Source organism: Stegodyphus dumicola, chromosome 7 (genome assembly GCF_044657685.1).
Source record: "Stegodyphus dumicola isolate Sdum_Otavi_A_Nest chromosome 7, ASM4465768v1".
NCBI classification, from domain to species: Eukaryota; Metazoa; Arthropoda; class Arachnida; order Araneae; family Eresidae; genus Stegodyphus; species Stegodyphus dumicola.
In genome coordinates, this window is record NC_140774.1 from 131,193,444 (window position 1) to 131,216,810 (window position 23,367).

The window sequence follows — 23,367 nt, forward strand, 5'->3', positions numbered from 1 at the left end:
ACGAACTGCGCCAAATTTGATATCACAGAATACCGTACATTAATGTAATAGCCTTTCTGTACATTTATCAATTATCTTGTCTGTCAGTTTATAATATAACTAATTATTTATAAGTTTGCTAACTGAAGCGAAAAAAATTTACATAGGCGCAGATTTTATATAAAAATTTAAAACGTTAGTATGTAAAACTTCTTGAATTTTTTATAAAAGTCTCCGCAAATCGAGGCTTTCTACCTTTTCTTAGTGCTATACGTCAACATGTTCCTTTTTTTATATAGACTTATTCATTTATTATCAGTATGCATCTGAGTGAAAGGAGAGAAAAATCTGTCTCTCGCACTCACACAAAAAGTCTTAAGTAACTGAATTAAAATCATCTGAAGTCAAATACCCAGACTAAAGCAAATTTTCATTTCACCAGTTTGTCAAGGGAAATTATTTTCCTTTTTATTCTTTCTTCATGTTACGTACCTTTCAACTGGTTCCCTAAGAACATGCTTTTATTTTTTTACAGTTAATCCAGATGTGATAAAAATCATCATAAAAACATTGGCTTATGGAATCTTTTTTTTTTTTTTTTTTAAGCACATTAAATTTATTGGGAAAGGGGCCCAGGAAAATTTTTTGCATAGGGGCCCAAGAGTTCTAGTTACACGACTGGTCAGATGGTATCACTTGAACAACTTATATTGCAAATTGACCACTCTGGGGTTTCCATTCTTCTTTTGTACAGATAATTACGCCGTGTGTTACTGTGTACCATCACATTATATATAGGTGTCTTCCTGTGGCTGAGCAATAAATTGTCTCAACACAGGTAGTTTGACCTGGGTTTGAATCCTGATGAATAGGCTGGCCGAGTGGGCGTTTTCATGGTTTTCCCCATATGTAATGCGGGTACGAGTAAGTTTTCTATAGAAACTCCTCCACAAAGGTGGATAGCCTTTGTGTCATTGCCATAATCAAATCAGAGACACTAAAACTACATTAAATATAGATAATTTGCTTACCAACACACAGCCTAGCTATTTGCAGTTTCACATTCATGGTACTATTTTGTTGATCATGAGTGCATATATAGCTGCTGGATGTACATAAAGTGCATGCAGTAGATGTTTCATTCTAGATCCAATTTCCAGTGGCGTAGCTAGGGTGGGGCAAGGGGGGACATTTGTCCCCGGGCGCAGCATTCCATTAAAAAATCCAAAATTTTTTAATGGAATGTTTTCCCATTTGGCACGCATAAAGGGGCGCAAATTCTTCAGTTGTCCCCGGATGCTGGAATCGTAGCTACGCCACTGCCAATTTCTGATAATAAAGTGGACATGCCATATGATTTCTTTTGTATTGTTTTGTGAATGTATTCTAGTTTTCCTTTGAATCTTCCATAAAGGGATCTGTTTTTAATAAATATCAGTTAGTTTTATAGAGTGAGCATTTAAGCCTTTCAGAAAACAAAAAAAAAAAAAAAAAAATGCAAAAGTCTTTTTGTGCTTTATGATCACTGGTAATCAAATGCTGCATTAATACATATATTCAGGTTTTGTACTAATTAATACAGCAATAACTGTTGTACATGTGATTCTGAACAAACACACTTCATTGATATCTGGTGCTGAACTGTGGTTAATATCCTCTAATATTATATGGTTGCTGGTTCTATTCCACTGAAAAATCACAAAAAAATTGTTAATAAAACAATGCACTATATCACAAGGAAATATTTATATGGTAACTCATGCCACTGAAAAGTATTTATGTATAACTCAGTCATGCATGTAGCACAAGTATGTTTTACATTTAATTATATTTGCATTTTCAAAATTAAACAATCATTTTTCTGATTATTATTTCTGTTTGCATCAAGTACATCTGTTTTTGTCATAATGGAATAGAACTATGGAGTTTCCTGGCTGATTAGCATTTCTTCAGAAGTATGATTTTTTTGCCCACTAATGCAGAATTCAAAAATTTGCATTTTATAAAGTTTTTAAATGGCCAAATTTTGTGAAAAATGCAATGTAAAAAATTGCAAGAAAATTAAATACAGATTGTGCACCTATTTAAAGATGGCTATATACGGTTTGCAACAGCTATTTGCTTTCTTTGTTATTGGACAAAGGAATATACGTCAGTGAAAAAATAAGTGGCACTGGATGAATCTTTGAAATAGGTGTAAAAATACTCAAACAAACGTTTCTCTCTAAGGTCACCAACAATTACATCATTTTTCAATAGGGATGGTGATAATCAAAAAGTACCATTCTTTTTCCCTATTTCCTTTTTTACATGATTTTATTAGCTTTGATTTCCATTCTAAAATTTGTGTAAGTAATAATAAGCATAAAGCTAGCAGTCCTGCCACGTTATTTTAAAAGATATTGTAGAATGTTACTTTATTTCAAATTTAAACATGTTTCTGTGTACTTTTTAAATTCCTATTTGATTATATTTTTAACTTATTTAATTGCTTTACTAGCAAAGCTTGGAAAAATTGGAGTTAAAACAACATGCCAAATAACGATTATTGGAGGTGTTAAAGCAGCAAGAATCAGCATAAATATTCATAAATTTGCTGCACTAGTTTCGAAGGCTGTATATTTAAACCTTTGAAACTAGTCCTGCAAACTTATGAATATTACGTTGATTGTCATACGTTAACTTCACGCTCATTGGTTGTTTTAATTTAAAGCATTATTCAGTTCACTAGAGAATCCGAGGCTTAGTAGCATATACCTAAGCAGTGTTAGATTTCAGACAAAATACTTTACCTAATCTTAGGAAAAATCTTTTTTTTCCCCCCTTAGGGTGGAGCTTCAGTTAATGATAAGGATAATAGTGGTCGGTCTTCTCTCTTTCATGCTGCTGCATTTGGACATAGAAGTGTTGTTCAACTTCTAATTGAGAAAGGAGCTATTGCTGATATGGTGTAATAATCTTTTCTGTTTTATCATTTAATTTACTATTTCTTAAATGAATTTTTGTTTCATGCTTTTTTGTTTCACTAAATTCTAAGTTATATTTAAACACAATGAATTTAAAAACTGAGAATACATTAACATTTTATTAGATAAATAATGCTTTTAAAAGTAAGATAAGCACCAAAAGATGGTAATTATTTTTTATTTTAACAGAAAATTTCATTTATAATAGTTGCACGAGAAACTAAAACTAAAAGTCTCCAAATTAAAAAAAAAAAAAAAAAAAAGTATATTAAATTAAAAGTTGATAGTTTGTTTCATTCAGAAAGTTGAGATAACAGAAACTTTTCATTTATTTTGATTCTGTAAAAAGAAATATTAGTCATTAGTTGCATGAACTTAAGTCTTTATAAATAAATAAACCTTTAAACATTGAGACTATAAAATTTTGTGTCTATTATTTTATATCTAAAAATATTTTGACCCATTCATCATCAGGACATGATTCTAGAAACAGGTGTTATTGGCAGCTTCCTTAGGTTAAAATAAAATTTGTTTATCACTTGAAGTTTTATTATTGTATTTTGTTTTCTGGTACCTATAAATTTCATGTAATTGACATAATAATGTATTTATTAGTTGATCTTCAAACAAGCAATTAGATGCTAAGATAAATGCTTTTATCCATGTATAATTTTTTCTGCTTTACAAGTGGAAAATTTTGGGAAAAAACAATAGTAACATTTTACAGAAACAGAAAAAACTGTGTTCTGAGGGTGCTGGTTAGAATGTATACTAAAGACAACTTTACAACAACAACCAATTTTATTTTGTTGGACTGTAATATCACTACAAATCTAAATCAAAATAATGAATTCCTGATGATAAGGGATCAAAACATGTATACTTCGCTAGGAATCCAAATTTTAATTAACTGAAATTGCAGAGAAATAATGTGCTGTACATAACATAAGTTGCGCAGAAACAATGCGCTGTACATAACTTTTATTGTCGCGTAGGAGGCAACAAAAACTGATATTGTAAACTTTTGGGTTAAGAGAAGATGACAGATAAAAATACACAGTATTTATAAAATTAATTAAATCTGTTTTAATTTCCTTCCATAGATGTGTTTTTGACAGTTTATTTAATTGTACAGCTAATATTGTGATACAATGTAAAACATCCATCAATACTATTAACCTAGCTTCAGAGATTATAAAATAATAATATTCTTATTATACAAAAATACACGTATACCTTTTAGGACAGAAAAACCCTCTGAAAATCCTAGTGATAATAATTTTGGGGATAACTTGCTGCATAATCAGACAGCTGACTAAACTTATTTACATTCCATGAACCATTCTTTTCTTTCTAACAGTTTCTCATCTGCAACACCTATTGATATGCATACTTCAAATTCTATTTTAGTACCTAAAATTTTAAGCCATTAACTGCATCAAAATGTCTTTCAGATCATACTGAACTTTAAACTGTTGGCAAAGAAAAATGTAAATGCAGCAGTCCCCCCCCTAAAAAAAGGAAGCAAAATTTTGCAGTTATTTTCAAAAAACACTTGAGAACTCAAATCAGTAGGTAACTGTGGGAAATGATGTTGTAAAACATAAGGTAACTTTAAATAAATTTTAAAAAATATATACTTTTTACTTCACTAATAAAATTGTTTGAAAATGAGTGTATTATTGTATGTATCTATGTATTGTGTATGTATGCATTAATATTTTAAATTATTTGAAATCATGTTGGTTTTTTTTTTACTCCATGGTAATTTTCGGGAGTTCTGTAATGGGATTGCAATCACTTCTAATATTTTTAAAATTAATGTAGCAGTAAGAGCATCTAAGAGTTGTAAAGTATTTTAATATAAATTTTGTTGTGAGAAACAGGTCTGCAGATATTTTTAAAAGTGCTTCCATAATTTTGCCAGCTACCATATTTCATGATGATAACTGTAAATTTTAAGATTTTCAGATATCATGAGTAAAACTTTCTTATTAATGTAATATGTCAAGAAATGCTAAATGGAGATGATACTTAGGATGTTTTGAAAATAAGTTTCGTCATTTTGTTTTCACATGGAAACTTTATTGCCCTCCCCCAAATACAACATCAAAAAAAAAAAAAAAAAAAAAAAAAAAAAAATACAACATGATATCATGTTGTATTTTTGGGGGGGGGAGTATAATATACCTTGCACAATTTTTTAACATAGTTGCCACCAATATTGAGACATTTGTCATAGCACACAATCAGTTTGAAGAAACCACTGTGGGTAAAACTCAGTGCCCTGCAATGCAAGGAATTAATGCACAACCGGCTCCACCACAGCATTGTTTGAAAGTGATTTCCTGAGAGTGAAGCTTTCAATGCAGGTAACAGATGAAAGTCCATTGGGGCAAATGATAGAATGTCTCCCATCCAATGCAACAAATCTTATCTTGTGTGAGCTTCGCTGTGTCTGATTTTGCATTGTCGTCCAAGAACACAACACTTTCACTCAAGAACCCTGGTCTCTTTCATCGAGTGGCAGATCTAAGTTTGGTGAGGGTGTCGCAGTACCATGCCACATTGATGGTCTGTTCATGGAGGAAATCAAGGAAAATCACATCTTTTGTGTTCCAAAACATTATGGCTGTAACCTTTGCTTACAGCAAATAATTGCTGTGGAGGCTGATGCTTTGAATTTTTTAATCACTAGTGAAACGGGATGATTCCATGTCATTGAGGTGGCCTTGGTTTCTGGAATAAAGTGGGGTACCTATATCTCATCACCTGTGATGATCCTGAAAGGGAACTCATTTCTCTCTCATGTATACCTTATCAAGTGATCAAGGCTGATTTCTGTTCTTGCACTCTTGTGATCTGGGCTCAGGTTTCTCGGCATCCATCTTGCAGACACTTTTTGGTAACCTAGCAAATCATGGAGCATGTGATGATCCTGAGCACGTCCAATATGTAGTGTGGACACTACATCTGATGCCATTATGTACCTGTTTGCTAGCACCATGTTCTGTGCTCTAGTTAATGTTGCTTTCATTTGTGGATATTGAGGGACATCCACTTTGACTTTCATCCTGTGCACTCTGCCTTCCTTCACTAAATGTACAGCTCTAGCAACCAACCATTTCATAAGACATGACTCCTTCACCATACACAGTGGTCTGTAGGCATTCATGGATGATGGACACACTGGTTCCATGTGCCCATTCATACTTTATAACAGCGTGCACTTCTATTGGCAACCATTTTGTCAGCACATGTCTGTCTGCCATCGTGATTTGTACTTGAATAAACTTGGACATACTGGTTCTGCTGCTACTCTCTCTTCTTTAATGCTCTCTGCATGCATCGTTCTTTTTCGACTGATGCTTCTTCTGTCGCTCAACCAGTAATTGGTGTAGTTTCTTATGCCAATTATTTATTTCACTTGTACAAAATAACATTTAAGAAAGCCAACCAGAAAATAATTTCATGTATTTATCATAAAAATAATTTTGATATACCATAAAAACTATACTATTAAAATTAAAAAATTTTGTTTGGCCAAATTAACATCTAAATGACTAAAATTCTGAAACACTGATAATTCTTTTGGTGCTTTATTCTGGATGACTGGCAAAGGCTTTCATGGATTATTAAATGGTATGTATCCACTGAAAAATATTGCAGACATTGTAACAAAACATAATATTTCAAAACTTGGAATAAAAATGTAAAAATTAAACAGCCTGGTGTAAATTTCCTCTGTTCAAAATAAAAAATATTGACTGTGTTTGGAAAATAAATTGCTATTTTAAGTATATTTTAACTACTGCAAAAACAAGAAACTGATCTGTGTCAGAGTGCATAAGCGCTATCTGCTTATGAGAAGGCAGATCTTCAAAGATAATTTTTTTAAGAAAACTTTCCCATATATGTTATACAAGAAGAAATCTCTGAAAATTTTATATAGACATCCTGTTCTGCTGCCAGAACGAAAACCTGAGACAGACTATAGAGATTTTGTGACTTTTAATAGATTAGTCCTCACAAAAGCAAGAAAGAGAGTGATTGTTTATAGGGCTGATTAAAGGGTGTAGAAAACACTAGAATATGGATTACCTTGTATTTGATAATTCTGTAAATGAGTTATAGGGCAGATCTTCCACGGTTTGAGAGAAATAATTGAATTTAATTGCTTTTTAAGAAAAAATGTTGAACATAATTTCTGCATCTTTAAAAAAGTATTTGGCTTTTATGCTGCACTTTCTCATGGTGTTAATTTGCTCTGGCATTTGGAAATTCAGTATGATCAGTAATTCAAATTTGAAATCGCCTTCCACCCATGGATACATTCATCTTAACTCTCCAACCAGCAAAGAGTTTCAATAAGAAACCCTAAAATTGCCATGAGAAGAGGTACTTATTTTAATGATAAAAGTGCCCCTGCTACTTTGTACCTAGATTTATGTACCTTTAATATGTTGCCTTAATTTTTTTGGGCATATTTCAAGATTCTCATATATATACTTTCTTACAGACAATACAAAAAGTATTCTAGGCTACATTTAGTATTCTAGGCTACAATCTAGGGCATACATATATAGGGGACCATGCTGGTCAGAAGGTTAATGGAATGTTTTGAAATAAAGAAATTTGCTTCATCTAACAAATTAGCATTGGATTTTTTTTCCTGTGGAAAACATTCATTTTGCTGCATATTTAAAAAAAAAGTTTTGAAAAATTTCATTCATGTTCCCCGCCACTGTTATCCTAGGGAACCGGGTGTGGTGACCCTGCATGCCCAGGGTATAGCAGTGATTTTAGAGAAATTTATCAGCCTGCTGTCTCAGATTAGGGGCCCCAGAGTGGTAGGCTAACCATTGACCACTGTTCTTTTGGGAACTTTGACTGGTGTGCCCCCATGCATGATGTGGGCGGTTCTCAGTTGGGATTCAGTCCATGAAGTACTGAACAGGAGCACATTTAACAAACATATTATTACCGCACCCTCACCGAAATGCTTCAAAAACGTATTCATGAAGCAAAGCAGTATGTTGCTAAGGTATGTAATTTTGTGGTAACACCTAAAGTCTCCAAAAAGTATTTATATGGCAATTTAGATATGTGCGTAATACATCTGTGTGTGGAATGACAAGTTTATGCAATTTTCTGATGTGATTTTAGGCGAAAATAAATCGCTGTATACCTGGGAAGGTCAACAGGGCAAAAATAGAAACCAGTTATATGCATAGTACATGTCTTTTTGGTCAGTGTTCAATGCCGAAGGTTCACTGATCATGAAATTGTGTAATTTTGTGATATTTTTTAAGCAAAAACAGATCATTCTGTGCATTGGAAGAACAACAATGCAGTAAAGAATGATTTCTCCAAGGGAAAAAAAAAGGGGTAAATATTTTGTTACTGTTGTTTCCTTTAATTTCATTGATTGACTGCTCTTACGTGGAATCTTTAATGTGCTGCCAGTTTGAAAATGGCTGCTGCCTTTATGAATTACCTTGACAAAAAATTAGTTGTCACCAAGTTTAGGATGTGGATAGTCAGTAAGTACCAATTATTATTTTTTTTTTTTAATTGAAGCAAAAATATTTATCTGAATAAGAGTTTTAGTAAATTAGATGATTGAGGTACTACTTCAAGAATTTTCAAAATCTTCATGACTCACTGAAATGCAGTGTGCTTTTTCCTTTTGTTTATGCATTAATATTAAGCTGCTTTCCAACTATTGCTTGTCTCCCCCCCCCTTTTTTTTTTCTTTTTTATAGTTGCAAGCACAGTGGCATTACAGAAGACTGTATAGATAAATGATTATTTTATTTTATTCAGAATGTGACATAAGTTATTTACAGTTACTACATTTTTTTTTTTTTAAATTGTTAAGAAATATATTTTGCTTGCTTCAGTGATGACGAAGGACTGACACCGTTAATGCTGTCATCTGCTGCTGGTCACAGAATGATTGTTGAAGATTTATTACAACATGTAAGCTTCTCTTTTTATAACTTGGAAGTTATAAATTTTTTTTAAATAGTTGTATGTCTCTCATTGCTAAATTCTTTAAATTATTAAGATGTCTTAGACATATGTCAGTTCAGTTAAAGTATATGAAACTTTAAATGATTTTTAGAAAATTAATGAAAAATATTTTTTTTTTTAAATCAGCTAATCTTTTAATCAGCCTATTTAACCCTTATTCTTTGCAATGAAGTGCAAGATTAATTTTGATAATGAAGTATGCTATAATGTTTGAAAAACTTTCTTTGAATTCAGTTGTCTTTTTTAATATACATTATTTACAGTAATTTATATTTATAGAATAAACGCATACAAGACCCATGGATCATTAATTATAATTGATGTAAAACATAGTAAATGATTCAGCTACATTTAAATATTCTGTATTAATTAAATATGGTAAGTAATTTATTTTAATAATTATTTACATAATAAACCAGTTTACTACCCTAAATTCAGTTCATTTAGTTTGCATTATATACATACAGTGGGCTCTTGATTATCTGGGTTAACGTTAGGGTAGATTACTGAAAAACACAGATAATCAAAACATCAATTTTCATGCATGTTGTATGCATTTATTTCTTAAAAAAATTGGTAATGCTACTTTGTTTTTGAGAACATTTAAATAAAATAAGTAATAAATTAAATTTGACTTTCAATGCATACTTTTTTAATACTATTTTATTATTGTATTGTAATCCCCTTTGCTTGAGGAAATCCAAGAAAGTTTCAACAGAATTCATTGCTGTTTCAGGACTGATGTAATTACCAGTTTCTTCTCTTGTATTTTCAGTTTCACTTTCTGCCTATTCTGTTCTGGTGACGTTTGAAACAATATCCACATCATTCAAACTTTGAAAGCCCAGCTCAGTCGATTCGCCATCAAACCATTCCTTGATGATTTTTCTCCTTCAGCATTTTCAAAGAATTTTATATTTGCAGTTTCTTTGGCATACAACTACAGTTATTGCCTTGAGTTCTTCACAATTAGATGAATCTTCAATTTCTGTTTGAGGAAGGATCTTTCACCATAATCGAAGTTCTGCATTTTTTTACACATTTGCCTGAGTAGTCACTGCCACACACAGATAATTTGCAATTGAGAATATACTGTATTTATATTAGCAGATTGTGCTTTTGATAGGTTACTAGTAATTCTAAACAAATATCCTATTAACAGTCTCATGATTAAAATTACTGAATACTTATAGTTCTTAGGCTGTATTCCACTACCTGAACAGACTAATTGTTAAAAATATTTTTAATGTGAATTAATTAGAAAAATTATTATATGATCCATATAACCTTTTAGAAAATCTTCTATGATGGTATTCTTTTTCTGTCAATCATAGCCTGAGGGCTTTAGTTCTGTACTTATTTCTTTAAATTAAAACTAAAAAACAAATTTCAGTCTTAAAACTTTTGATTACAGTCCAACATTCTGAAAAGTTCCCATAAAAAAAAATTTCAAAAAACTAGTTTTTATAAAATTTAAAAAAATGCATAAATTTTAAAAACTTGCAATCTGATGATTATATTCTAATTCAGTTTAACATCTGCTTTAACACATGAAATTACATTTTGCAAGTGATTGAAAACACCATCAACTGAAGCATGTAACATATCTGGACAGATGTAGAAATTTTTTAATGAATTTTAACTGTGCTAAAAAGTTTGGTAATTGTGCTATAAGCATGATATATCTTTTGCAAGTAGCATTCCGCATTAACTGAACATTTGTTCCAGCATACTTTTACACAGGTTTTTGAAAGAAAAAGAATCCACAGTAATGGGCATAGTGAAACTAAAAATGAGCTTCATCGGTTCAGAAAATGCTGAGCAGTCATTGTGGATCTGTTAATACTTTTGTCAAAGCCCACCTTATGAATTTTGATGTTACAGCTAGCTGTGTTATTGATAAAAGCTAGTGAAATGATTGCAACTTGTTGGATGTGAGTATTCATGCATCATGAAAAATATATAATACTTATGTTTTTGATGAGCTAAGTTGCACATTCAATTTTTCATATGTATATCCCCTTTATGGACTGTCTGTTGTCTTACATTGTTTCAAAGCTGCAATGGAAGTATACGATTCTGGTAAACATGTTGTTCTACTGGAGGAGTAAACACACAAACTTGCTGATTCTTTGAAATATTGCACTAGGATAGCTGTCTAGCAGGATTATTAGACCTTTACATTTCTTCATTCTATTTTGTGATTAAAATGCTTCTAAAAATTCAGCAGATAATTTGTGGCTGAGATAAAACAGTTTTACCAGTAGCACTTCATTTATCAATGTCAGAGTGAAAAACGTATACGTGCACAAGTGACAGGAAAACTGAGCTGCTAGATCATGTACTGTAATAACTTACTTAATCTTCCATTATTGGTGGTTCTTGTGTTCTATTGGCCCAAACAAAGACACTTTCCTTTAACTAAACCTATTTAATGAAGAGAAGACTATGTACAAATATTATATACAGATTACAGGATATCTAGTTTATGCCGCTCTCATCTACTCTCATCAAACTCTCAACTCTCTCTGGTGAAAACATTTAATTAGCTACACATATGGGTGGCGCAGCACCCTCTATCTCTTTTTCTACATCACTCCCCACCTGTACTCTCTAATAAGCATACACAAACTTACTTACATAACAATATTAACATTAATTAATAATGGATTATTACTAAATAATACAACGTATATAAATGAATAATATAAAAAATAATCCATACTAGTATATATCAAAACCATAAATGAACATAATAATTAATATTAATATAATAAACTCAAATAATATTAAAAGTTCTAAATTAAATTTCGAAAGGATCGATCCAGATCGATCCTTTCGAACCAGTAGCTACTGGATCGAACATGTCCATCTCTTCCTATAATCTCGTTTTCAGTTACACCCATGTCCCAAACTAGTTTGGATTGTTTTGGTCCTTCTACCAACACAATGTCTCCAATCGTAAGGTTCCACTCAGTTTTAGGATTAGCAAAGTTATGTGCATTTCTCAGATGGAGTAAATATTGCTCATTCCACTTGATCCATGTTAATTTTAAGAGCCTAAATTGGTAAAGCTTCCTCCTAGTTAAAGTCTCTTTGTCTGACACCTTGTTAAAAATTTCCAAGAAATGCTCTTGAAAATTAAATGTATCATGTCCTGGCAATAAAAACTCTGAAGGTGTGAGCGGACGAGGTTCACCCAGCTTGTTGCTCTTGTATGTTAAAGGTCTATTATTTAACACACACTCGAGTTCAGTTAATATTGTAGAGAGCTCTTCGAAAGTCAGTAATGCTCTAAGATTTTCTTCAGAGATTCCTTGATGCTCTTCTCATCAGACATTCCCAGAACCCTCCCCACCATGGGAAATGCTCAGGAATGAATTTCCATGTTATTTTTTTCAGTAGTCATGAAATCTCTTACACCTGCCTCTGATCTGATTCTTTTAAATCTTTTAATTATTTCACGTGTGCTGTGGAAATTCTGGGCATTATCTGAATAAATCACTTTGCAGCTCCCTCTTCTTGCTAAAAAACGTTGTAATGAAAATATGAAACTTTTTGCTTACGTATCTGAAACCACTTCAATGTGTACAGCACGAGTAACGGCGCATGTAAATAAGGTTATGTACACCTTTTGTGGATATCTGTTTTTTCTCTAATAGTAACCGCTCCCATTAAGTCGAAACCTACAACTGTGAAAGGATTCTTTTGGACTACACGATATATTGGTAACTGACCCGTTAACTGTTTGACGGGCTTCACTGCGAACTTTTTATACACCAGGCAAGCGTTAATAACTTTCTTTACTACTTGTCTTTCTTTAGGTATCCAAAATTTATTCCTGACTTTGGACAATGTTGCCATGACTCCTGAATAAAATACTTTTATGTGTTCACTAAATATCACTAGTTCGTTGAACTTCGACTTCGACAGAATAATGGGATGTTTTTCATCATCTATTAATTCTGCTTGTTCCAAACGACCTCTGACACACAAAATACCTCTGCTGTCCAGATATGGTGCTAAACTGTAAAGCTTCGAATCTGGTGTTATTAGATTATTCCTCTCTAGTTGTTGAATATCTGAAAAATAATTCTCTCTCTGGACTTGTTTTGTCCAGTACTCCTCAGTTTCTTGGATCATCCAGTACTCCTCAGTTTCTTGAATCTCCAATACAGTAAGAGGACCTTCTTCATAGGTACGTTTTCTTAGCTTGGCAACAAACTACTTTACCCAAGCTGTAACTCTCAACAATTTTTCCAGACTGCTGAATTTGGTAATGTTTAATGCAGTTTCTTCTTCTGGAACAGTCACCTGAACATAATTTCTTAAACGTTCCAAATTTTGAGTATCAGTTTCTGCTTTAAACTTCTGCCCAGGCCATAGATCTCCAGAATTTTTCAACCATGATGGACCATGCCACCAGTTATTTATTATCTTTCACCAATGTATTTGCTGTTTCACTGAGTTAACTTATCTGCTGGGTTTTCTGACCCTGGACCATATTTCTACTTATCAGGCAGTCTTGTATTTCTGCCACTCTATTCGACACAAACTGATTCCACTCACACACTGACCCTTTTATCCACCACAAGCAAATTTCTGAGTCCGTTCACAAAACTAACCTACCTACCAAGTCCTGAAACATTTTCAATAAATATTTCCCTAACCTAGCTGTAACTACAGCCTCCATCAATTCCAACCTAGGGAGGGACAACTTTTTTAACGAAGCTATCCTACTCTTCGATATTGTAAACATCATACATTCCTCTCCTCTCTCATTTTTATATCAAAAATATGTCATCGTTCCATATGCCACTACTGACGCATCACTGAAAATATGAAATTCAACCAAATGACCTTTACCTAGAACTTCTGCAAAATAGTACCTCTCTATTTTCAACACGTTTAATTCCTCAATTTCAGTGCACCACTCTATCCATTTGCACCATAACTCCTTTGGCAACTCTGAATCCCACTCCAAGCCTCTCTATCATATTTCCTGCATCAGTCTCTTAATTCGCACCACAAATGGAGAAATAAATCCGACTGGGTCAAACACCTTAACTGCTGTACTTAACACCGATCTTTTACTATTTCTCAATGATTCTAAACTACTCAACAATGATGTAATGTCTACTCTCAAACCATCCTTTTCTAAGTTGCACACCAAGCCTAACACTTTCAACTTACTATCTCTCTCAAACCTACTTCCTTCACACAACCCTTTCTGAAGCCACAAGTCATACAACTCCTTAGGATTAGTGTTTAGCTTTCTCAAATTGAAACTTGCATCTTTCAAAATAGATACCGCCTCTGATGAAAGACTGAAAGCTGATTCTATACTTTCCCCTCCATAACACAAATCATCTGCATTCAGTGAGGTATTTAACATCTTGACATAGTTTTTCTTTGTTTCTGCATATTTCTTTAAATGATGTTTGATCGTTGCACTCAATAAAAATGGTGAACAATTACATCCAAATGCTCTGTTCATTTGCATAATTTTAAAGTCCTCACTGTCATTATCAGGATACCACAGAAATTTTAAATATTGCCTATCTTCCCTTTCTATACCTATCATCAAAAACGCCTTTTGTATGTCACTCTCGTATCCTCACATTCTTGAATAATGTTGTTTTGTGTCTGAAATTTAATTATTTCCATAAATTGTTCCCTCACAAAGCTGTTACTTTTTAACTCTCGCTGAACCCTTTCAAACTGCCTTTTCAATAAACCAGGATTATTTTTCAAATGCTCTGGACTCCTATTCCTCTGGACAATCGAGCCTCATACCTTCAGTCTACATATTTCAAATCCTCTTCAAATTGTTTAATTATTTGTTCATCGCCGCCAGAACTCCTTTCCGACGTGACCGACACGCATTCAGAAATTCTTAGATTTTCAATCTCCCAAAGCTGATGAACCTGTTCTGATATTTTAATTCCTCTTCTGAATCGATGTGTAGATGTGTATAAACAAACCCGTGGAGTCTGACCCTGAACTTAGCTTCTTACTCTCTCCCCCCACTCTACCACTCAATGTCCAACCGAATATACTTTCATGCAATACTAAATAGTCTGTTAAACGACGTGTTTTCCCCATTAAAATGCAGTTCAAATAATTATTCCCAATTAAAATCTGTACCTCTGCTACTTCACTTTCACAGTTGTCAGATAAGTCAAATCCTTCTTAGTGAAGCTTGTTTATAATTTCTGCAGATGGCCTGGGTAATGCATTGGAACATAGGATTTTTACTTCGAGTGCTTCGATGATTAGAGTGAACCCACTCTTATTTTTTAAAGAAAGTCTTTTCCTTTTAAACTCTTGTACTGGCGTATTCGAAAATGCAAATGTATGAATTCTTAATCTTTCTCTGCCAATAATTGGCAAACTTGCTTTTCTGGAAATAGACTGACAAACATAAGATCTTTCGTAAGCTGAGTTGCATAACAACCTAACCTTAAATGTGGAATTATTTCCGAGTAGTTGCCTCTCAATGTTTGATAATAAATCACGTCATTAAGAATTTGCTTACTCAGTGTTTTGAGGAATAGTGAACTAACATTTGTCTCTTTTGCTGTGCTCGCTGTATTTTTATGGATTTATTTTCTTGCCCATCTGCATCACACAGGCTCTCTAAATGTGACACAGATTTGCAAATATTACATTTAACCTATTTTGCCTTACAAAATGGTTTTTTGTGACCCTTTTGTAAACAGCGCTTGCACTTAAATTGATCGTATAACGCTTTGTGTTTCTCTGAAATACTTAAGTCGCAGTCTTTTAAGAGGTGAGATTTTAGACAAAAGTCGCACATATAATTTACAACTGATGTATTAAGCTTCGCCGCTGATACCATTTTCTTTTTAATTAGAGCTATACTCTTACGGTAGTTGTCGGTATTTCTTTTGCTTGATTTCGAAGGTGTTTGTTGTTTAAAACCCAGAGTTAATGACTTTTCGCACGTTTCTACTTCTCTCTTTAGAAATAACAATAAATCTGACACTGTTGACTTTGTGCCGACCTTTTGCTCCCTACTGACTGTAACACTAAATCTTGTGGTATACACTTATATAAAATAAGAAATAATAGATTGCCATAAGAATTAAAATTAATATCTAATGTCTCTAAACTTCTTGTTTGAATCGTTATTTCATCATATAGTTTTCTTAAACTGGATGCATCACTTGAACGACGTACTGGCTCCAAAGCTAGGATAACGTTCGTATGCATGCTAACTAATATTTCTTTTTTCTCAAATCTGTCAGTCAAGATTTCAATGGCCTTTTTATAGTTTTCTCCTGTGAATGGCAATCCGCTTATAGCTTTTGCATCTGAACCGGTGAGTAAAGATCTTAAATAGTTAAATTTCTCAACATCTTGAAGCGTATTGTTTTCGTGAATGGCAGTTTTATACTGAGCTCAAAATTCAGTAAATTGACATAAATCGCTGCTGAAAGTTTCTAAAGTAATGCGAGGTAATTTAGTGATATAATTAATTTTGATTTCCAAAACTTGTGAAGTTGTTCCGGTTTTACCCACATTTTAAATATATCTATTGACTTTCGATTTACATCTAATGATGGATTCGCTGTATTCTAAAAAATGTTCTACATCTGTCTCTAATTCCTGAACAGTGCTTTGAGCATAAATAACTTCATCATATTTTAACAAGCTAGTTTCTCTCTCGATTAACACTGAAAGCGATTCCTGCAACACTTCTAGGTTCGGATTCTCGCTTTGCAATTCATCTTCCAGTTTCCTTATTAATTTTGTTACACTTGTACGAACTGGACCTCAATTTTTGTATTTCTCTCAACGGTTTCCTCAAAACTCATTTTCAAAGATAATTTGCATGCAGATAGAAATGAAATGACTTACCTTTCGGCCTGATGCTACCAAAAATTCTTGTATATAATAACTTATTTAATCTTCCATTATCGGTGGTTCTTGTGTTCTATTGGCCCAAACAAAGACATTTTCCTTTAACTAAATCTATTTAATGAAGAGAAGAATGTGTACAAATATTATATACAGATTACAGGATATCTAGTTTATGCCGCTCTCATCCACTCTCATCAAACTCTCTCTGGTGAAAACTTTTAATTAACTACACATACAGGCAGCGCAGCGCCCTCTGTCTCTTTTTCTACATGTACCATGTATTTTGTGTGACTTTGATTTACATATTTATTGTGATTTGAATGCATGAAGCATCATTTATCAATAAAATGATTGAACTAAAGGATTTTTCTCAACCAAAAGAAATTTTCTTTATTAAATTCCAGAATAAAATCCTATAAAAATGAGAGTGTTACTGAATTAACTAGCATTACCTAACTTAAATATGAATAAGATGCCATTGCTTTTAAGATGGGATATTGTTTCAGTTAAAGCAGTATTTTAAGTTTTGTGGATAAAGTTGATGTTTTTTTCTCGTGTGTGCACACACACTGGAGAGTTGAAATGATATGCATATATCTTATGAAACATCAAATTTGTGCAAATAAAAAGATTGCATTAAAATTTACTAACTAGATCTTGTTTCTAATTCTGTACTCTTCCCATTGAAGAATTTTTTAGTTGTGAATTTGCAATGTGAGCACCAGATGAGAGAAGTTAGTTGAACAGCATTGTAATGTGGTTACTCAAATAATTACTTTTTTAATGTGAAAAATATGTGATCCGCATGTTAATTTGATTTTGATTTGCCATTTATTTCATTCATAAATCAAATTGTCTTGCATTTTACTGTTGAATTCTAATAATCTCAACACCTTGGCACCTGGTTTATGTTATTAAAATTCATACAGTTCTTTATTTTGTGTACATTTTTTCCTTTCTAATTTTTATGCTAAGTATGTGTTATTTGTATATCAATAACTGCTAAAATATATTCACACATTAAGAATTATTTAATGCAAAATTAATATTCTTTACATAAGATTCCAAAAAAACTTCCCCACAGGGTCCACTCTCAGGACATTTATATTAGAACTATGCACTCACAACACCCATTCTGTGTGCACATTACTCATCTTAGGATCACATCACTGTTTCTGCTTTCACATTAACAGTTCTTAGTAAAACCATTATATGGTGTAATGTTCATTTATTCTTAAGAAGAGTGTAGAACTTTTCAGAAAACTTTAGAGCCTTTAAAGCAGAATTTAGTGTACTGTCTATCAGTTTTTCATGAATATTTCGAAAACAATGAAGAAATTTATCAAAATGAATGGTGATTTTCTGGTTGAAAAAAAAAAAAGAAAAGAAAAGAAAAGAAAAATCAAAAACAGTATCAGTACTTTCTAAAACTGTTAAATGGCGCCTTATTAATTATCTCTTTAGCACAGTGTAGAACTTTCTAGGACAGTTAATAAGTTTTCAGTAATTTCAGTGTGACAAATAGTTTATGAATAGTGCCTTCAATTATTGTTCTATAAATGAATAATGTCTTAAGGATGTTAATTGACATGTGTGCTATAAGAGTGCCAAATTGAATGAAGATTAAAATTGCATACCTATGAAAGTAAATGGCGTAATGCCAGTTTATTTAATTCTGTTGGATGATTACAGCTTCACTGTTTCGTCAGCTGGAACTTAAGCTGATCATGTTTCACTTTTTCTTTCCTGCCCTTATTTCCATTCTTCAAGTTGGTTTTTGCCTGCATTGACAAAGCAGTGACAGTTATCAACTGTGGCAGAATAGCTATCTAGAGATATACAGAGGGAAGATTTTGAATTCTTTGTTGCAACATTGTCTGGTCATCAGGGCTGTGGAGTCGGAATCGGAGTCAGGTAGATTTTTGGGTAAAAGAAGTCGGAGTCGCTAAAAAACACGTCAACTCCAACTCCAGTTTTTGTTGAACAGTTTGAATTTGAAATGAAATTAAAATGAATTGAAAAAAAATAATGACAAACTGAGTTAATATATTTATTTATGAACCATATACATTAATAAATAGTTATTTTCTATTTTATTGGCATATTACTAAATAAATATAAGGGAGCAGGATGGATGTGATATTTTCCATTATTGAATAAACTGATTCATTTAGTTACTAATATCATTGGTGAATTTAGGTAAGCGGCAAGAACTCCCAAAATTGATGTCATTCTTAGGGAGTAGCACAATTCTTAGGGAGTACATATTTGATGATACAGTGGCTGTTAGGATTAAGAACTTTTTCTGAAGATGTAAAATCCTAATATTTGACTAACAAGGAGATGATCTTGCAGAACTGGAAACCCTTCTTTCAACGCCGTATATAGCCACAAAATAGCTACAGTCTGAAGAATTAACAGGAAACGAGAATGTTAGAAGATGTAGATAACCCTAATGTTTCACTAACAGAAAGACTGTGGAATGATCTTGCAGAACTGGAAGCTCTTCTTTCTATACTGTATATAGCCACCAAAAAGCTACAATCTGAAGAATTAACAAAAGGCAAGACTGAAAGAATGGGATGTTTGTTCTTTCTGAAATGGAGGGTTTATTGCAGAAGGAATCATTTCTTCAATGAAGAAAAGAGAAACTAGTTTGCTAGACAATAAGATCGTGCTCGGTTCAATATATGTAGATCCAAAACGCCGAATTTTGTTGAATGACAAACAAATTAAAAAGGCAAAGAAAGCCATCTATGAACTTTCATTAAGAATGAAATTATTCTCAGAACAACTGGAGTATTCAAATCAGGACAGTCAAACTGCAGATATTGCAACTGAGTCTCTATCATCCTCTTCCACTGATGAATTAGATTTTGAGAAATATTTGGATAATATTGAAAAGGCTTAAGGCAAAGCGGATGAAAATAAATAACCAAGAGCCTTTAGATATAAAAATGAAAAAATACAAACAAGATTTTATACATGGCCTTTGAAGAAATAGATAAATATGATTGCTCTTGCAAGACACCTCTTTTAGAACTTATAAAAATCTATCCTGAAAAGTTAAAGGAAGTAGTCCTAATAGTAACAGCTCTTCTTTCTACTCAAGTCAGTGTAGAAAGACTTCTCAGTTCTGAAGTTTATCAAATCAATCTATGGTCCTATAACAAAGAAGATCTTGCCAAAGTTTTACTGTTTCTTAGAAATGACTAATGCCAGTTCTTGCATTTCATAATAAATATTAATTAATGTAAAAATTTTGCTATGCATCAATTTTTTCTGTAGCATCTGATACTTCTTTTATATTAAAAAATAAGCTGTACCTATGTGTATTTGTTTACATATATATGAAGGAGTCAAAGTCGGAGTCATTAAAATTCCAGGAGTCGGAGTCGGTAATTTTCCCTACCGACTTCACAGCCCTGCTGGTCATAATTGTTATTGCTTCACTAATTTTATGGCTATTTTTTATGGATGGTATTAACTTTATTCCATTGTATTTTAGAGTTTGGTTGCAAATTAATTCAAACCATTCTTGTAAATAAGAAAAAAAAAATTTAAAAAAAAGTGCAGAGAGAGAAGAATTAGCCATTAGAGAGAATTAACTATATTAATATAGTTCTAAGTAAGGGGTTGCAACAATCTTCAATATTGAATAAAGATAAGGAAAAAAGGTTATGCTTAATGAAACCCTTTATAATGTTATTCGATTTAAACTGTTATTGAAATGTTGTTGTCAATAAACAGTATTCCAGGCAGCATTGTTTATATTGCTTTGGAAATAAACACTGTCACTTGGATTTGTTGGATCTATCTTTAATCTAAATCAGTATTAAAATGAAATATATAATGCAGTTTTTTTAGTGAGATAATAATCTGAAATCCATATAATCAGAAAAAAAGTGATGAAAATGTTACATCTTTCTATAATTTTTGGGTATAGTTTTTAATTTTGTACTTAATAGTTTAGAAGATTTGCTGCCTCTAAGTCTGTATAATAGTAGTTTTGCTTATATAATTTTACTTGTTTTTCCTCCAATTTTTAAATTTTATATCAGTCTTACCTCAATTTCTTCACTGTTTTCCCCTCCCTTTAGGGTGTGAATCCAGCCATTCAGTCAAAATATGGAGAAACTGCGAGATCTTTAGCCATTAAAAATGGACATTCTGATATTAAAAAAATAATTGATACTCATTTATGTCCAAGACAAATGTGTGAGTATATATTATTTGCTTCTTACGCTTAATCTGTGGTTGCATTTTCTTTTCTTTAACTAATTACTTTTTCCCTATTCTGTTAAATAATTTTGTAAATAAAACTGGTATTGTAATGATTTTCTACCACAATACACCTAAAATTTTGGGAAGATGAAACCGTCGAATACATCAGATTATTTTACAGAATAAAGCTTTGTTAATAGAGCTAGAGGATATTGTTTGGTCCTTGAAAACTTATTTAGAAGCTAGTTAGTTATCTCTTCCCTCAAAGCACATATTTCCAAAATAACATAAATGTTATTTTGAATGTATAATGAGGATAAATCTATATTCTGTGCATTTAAATTTATATATTAGATAACCAGATACCAAAGTATGATTCCATCACCTCAAAGCATGCATTTCTTCTGTTCAAGAGTCCATTGTCATGAAACTGTATAGAAACTCAGCTAATTGTATTAAAGATGCTGTGTTATCTTTGATATTAAATGTGTTAATAATTCATTTTTTGGAGCTCTTGAGTGCAGTCATTTTCATGCTGTGTTGGTTTTCAAGATTGCTGCTGAGAACAAGTATACTTTATTTTATTTTATTGATTTGTGTACTTTATTTTTAACTTGTAGTTTAAAGTGAAAAACACAAATAGTTTGCAAGTAAGAATGCATAAAACAAACGTACGTCAGAAAATCAGCATTTCATTCAATTTCTAGCACTCAGTATCTTTCACTGAATTGGAGACTTCATGCACTACCAAGCATTTTATGTCTGTTCTGCTCATTCTTCATCTTTCCAATAGAGTGAGCAATCTGGGATTGTTAAGATATGAATATGGTGAAAATAATTTATCAAACATTCTCTCCAATGACAGGTCTGAATTCTGCTTTTGCATGACTTTTGTCTAGTATTTGTATAATCAGATTGCATTTTCAGCCCTTAGATGTAAGTAAATAACTGTTCATTCCACTTGAGCTGCAAACATTTATGAATGTAAAGTTTTGTAAAATAGTAAGTGATCTTTATATTCAGCTGTTGGTATAATCTTTTTTAAGCATACTCACATTTTTCTAGCCTACTAACCTGCTTGTTTCCACAGGAAGATTCATAAAGATAGGTTTCATCTGATTTATATGAGTATCTACTTTAATAAGTTATAAAATTTACAAAATTTGAGGACTTTATGGTAGCCCTCGCTTTTTTAGTTTAAGTCATATTCTGAAGTTCAGCATCTTTTGAAGAAAACCATATTGGATCTTAAAACTTCTTCCTGTAATTTCATTAGAATTCCAAAATTGCTCATCACTTATGATCTTTTGTAAAGTAAGAGAGCATTTTCTTCAGTCATAAATTGAATGATTTAATATTAGTAAAAGTGATTTGAGTAAATGGGGGTGGTTTTTATTGCAACACAAATCAACTGAAATGTTTGATTTTGTAAGTTTTCAATTTTTCCATAGATCCATTAGAAGCAGTTGTTAAAATCTGAAAGTAGTAAGCAACAATAGGCAAAGTAATGGTTTTAAATGTATAATGAAGGGTTAAACAGGCATACTTCCACAACAACCAACAGAATAATTTAGTTCGCAAGTAGCATGGCAACGGCGTTGCAAAATCATCGCAGATGTCATTGCAAAAACATTGCAATATGTCTATGTCGTCTGTAAGATGCCCAGATTGCAAAGATGTCTTTATTACATATTTGCAGATGAGTTTTTTATCGCTTAGACGTTGCTATTGCGTCTTTCGCAGGTTATATTTTGGTTGTGAAAGCATCGTATCACGACGTCTTACAGATGCCTACATGTTCACAAAATTCCACCTTTTTGCAATAGTTATGAAAATGTCGTTATTTTGTCCTTGTGTTACATTTTGATTTATGCAGAAAAATAAGCTTTATAATTAATATATTTTTTTTCTTTTTTAAAATTTTGTATTCCTTGTATTTATCTAAAGTTGAAATATTTTATCATTTCCTGAAAACCAGAAGATAATATAATTTTTTCTCTTTAGAATAAATCAGATAATCAGACATAAATAAAAGTAAAGATATATATGTGGGTTAAAAAAAAGAGCATTTCTGATTATAACAGCATTATCACATTTATTTCTGTTAAATCTCAGAGACATTGAAAATTCCCCCCCCAACTTGATAAATTCAGTATTTTACCTGAACTCAAGTATAAATTTATTTGTGTTTTATAGTAAAAAAATATAACCATTAACTTCTATATCTCCAAGATATGCAAATGAAACACTGTATAAAGTAGTTAATAAATGTGAT

The 23,367-nt window shown here is 32.1% G+C and overlaps 1 protein-coding gene across 5 annotated transcripts in view; it reads left to right on the forward strand.

Moving 5' to 3' along the window:
• LOC118182709 (uncharacterized) overlaps window positions 1-23,367 on the forward strand; it is an 84,533-nt gene that overhangs the window by 24,758 nt on the left and 36,408 nt on the right. For all 5 annotated transcript variants that reach the window (XM_085820809.1, XM_035352098.2, XM_085820811.1 and 2 more), the window contains exons 3-5: window positions 2,808-2,929; window positions 8,849-8,927; window positions 20,969-21,086. In XM_085820809.1, the coding sequence (XP_085676935.1) occupies window positions 2,808-2,929; window positions 8,849-8,927; window positions 20,969-21,086 (319 nt within the window). The remainder of the gene's footprint in view (window positions 1-2,807; window positions 2,930-8,848; window positions 8,928-20,968; window positions 21,087-23,367) is intronic.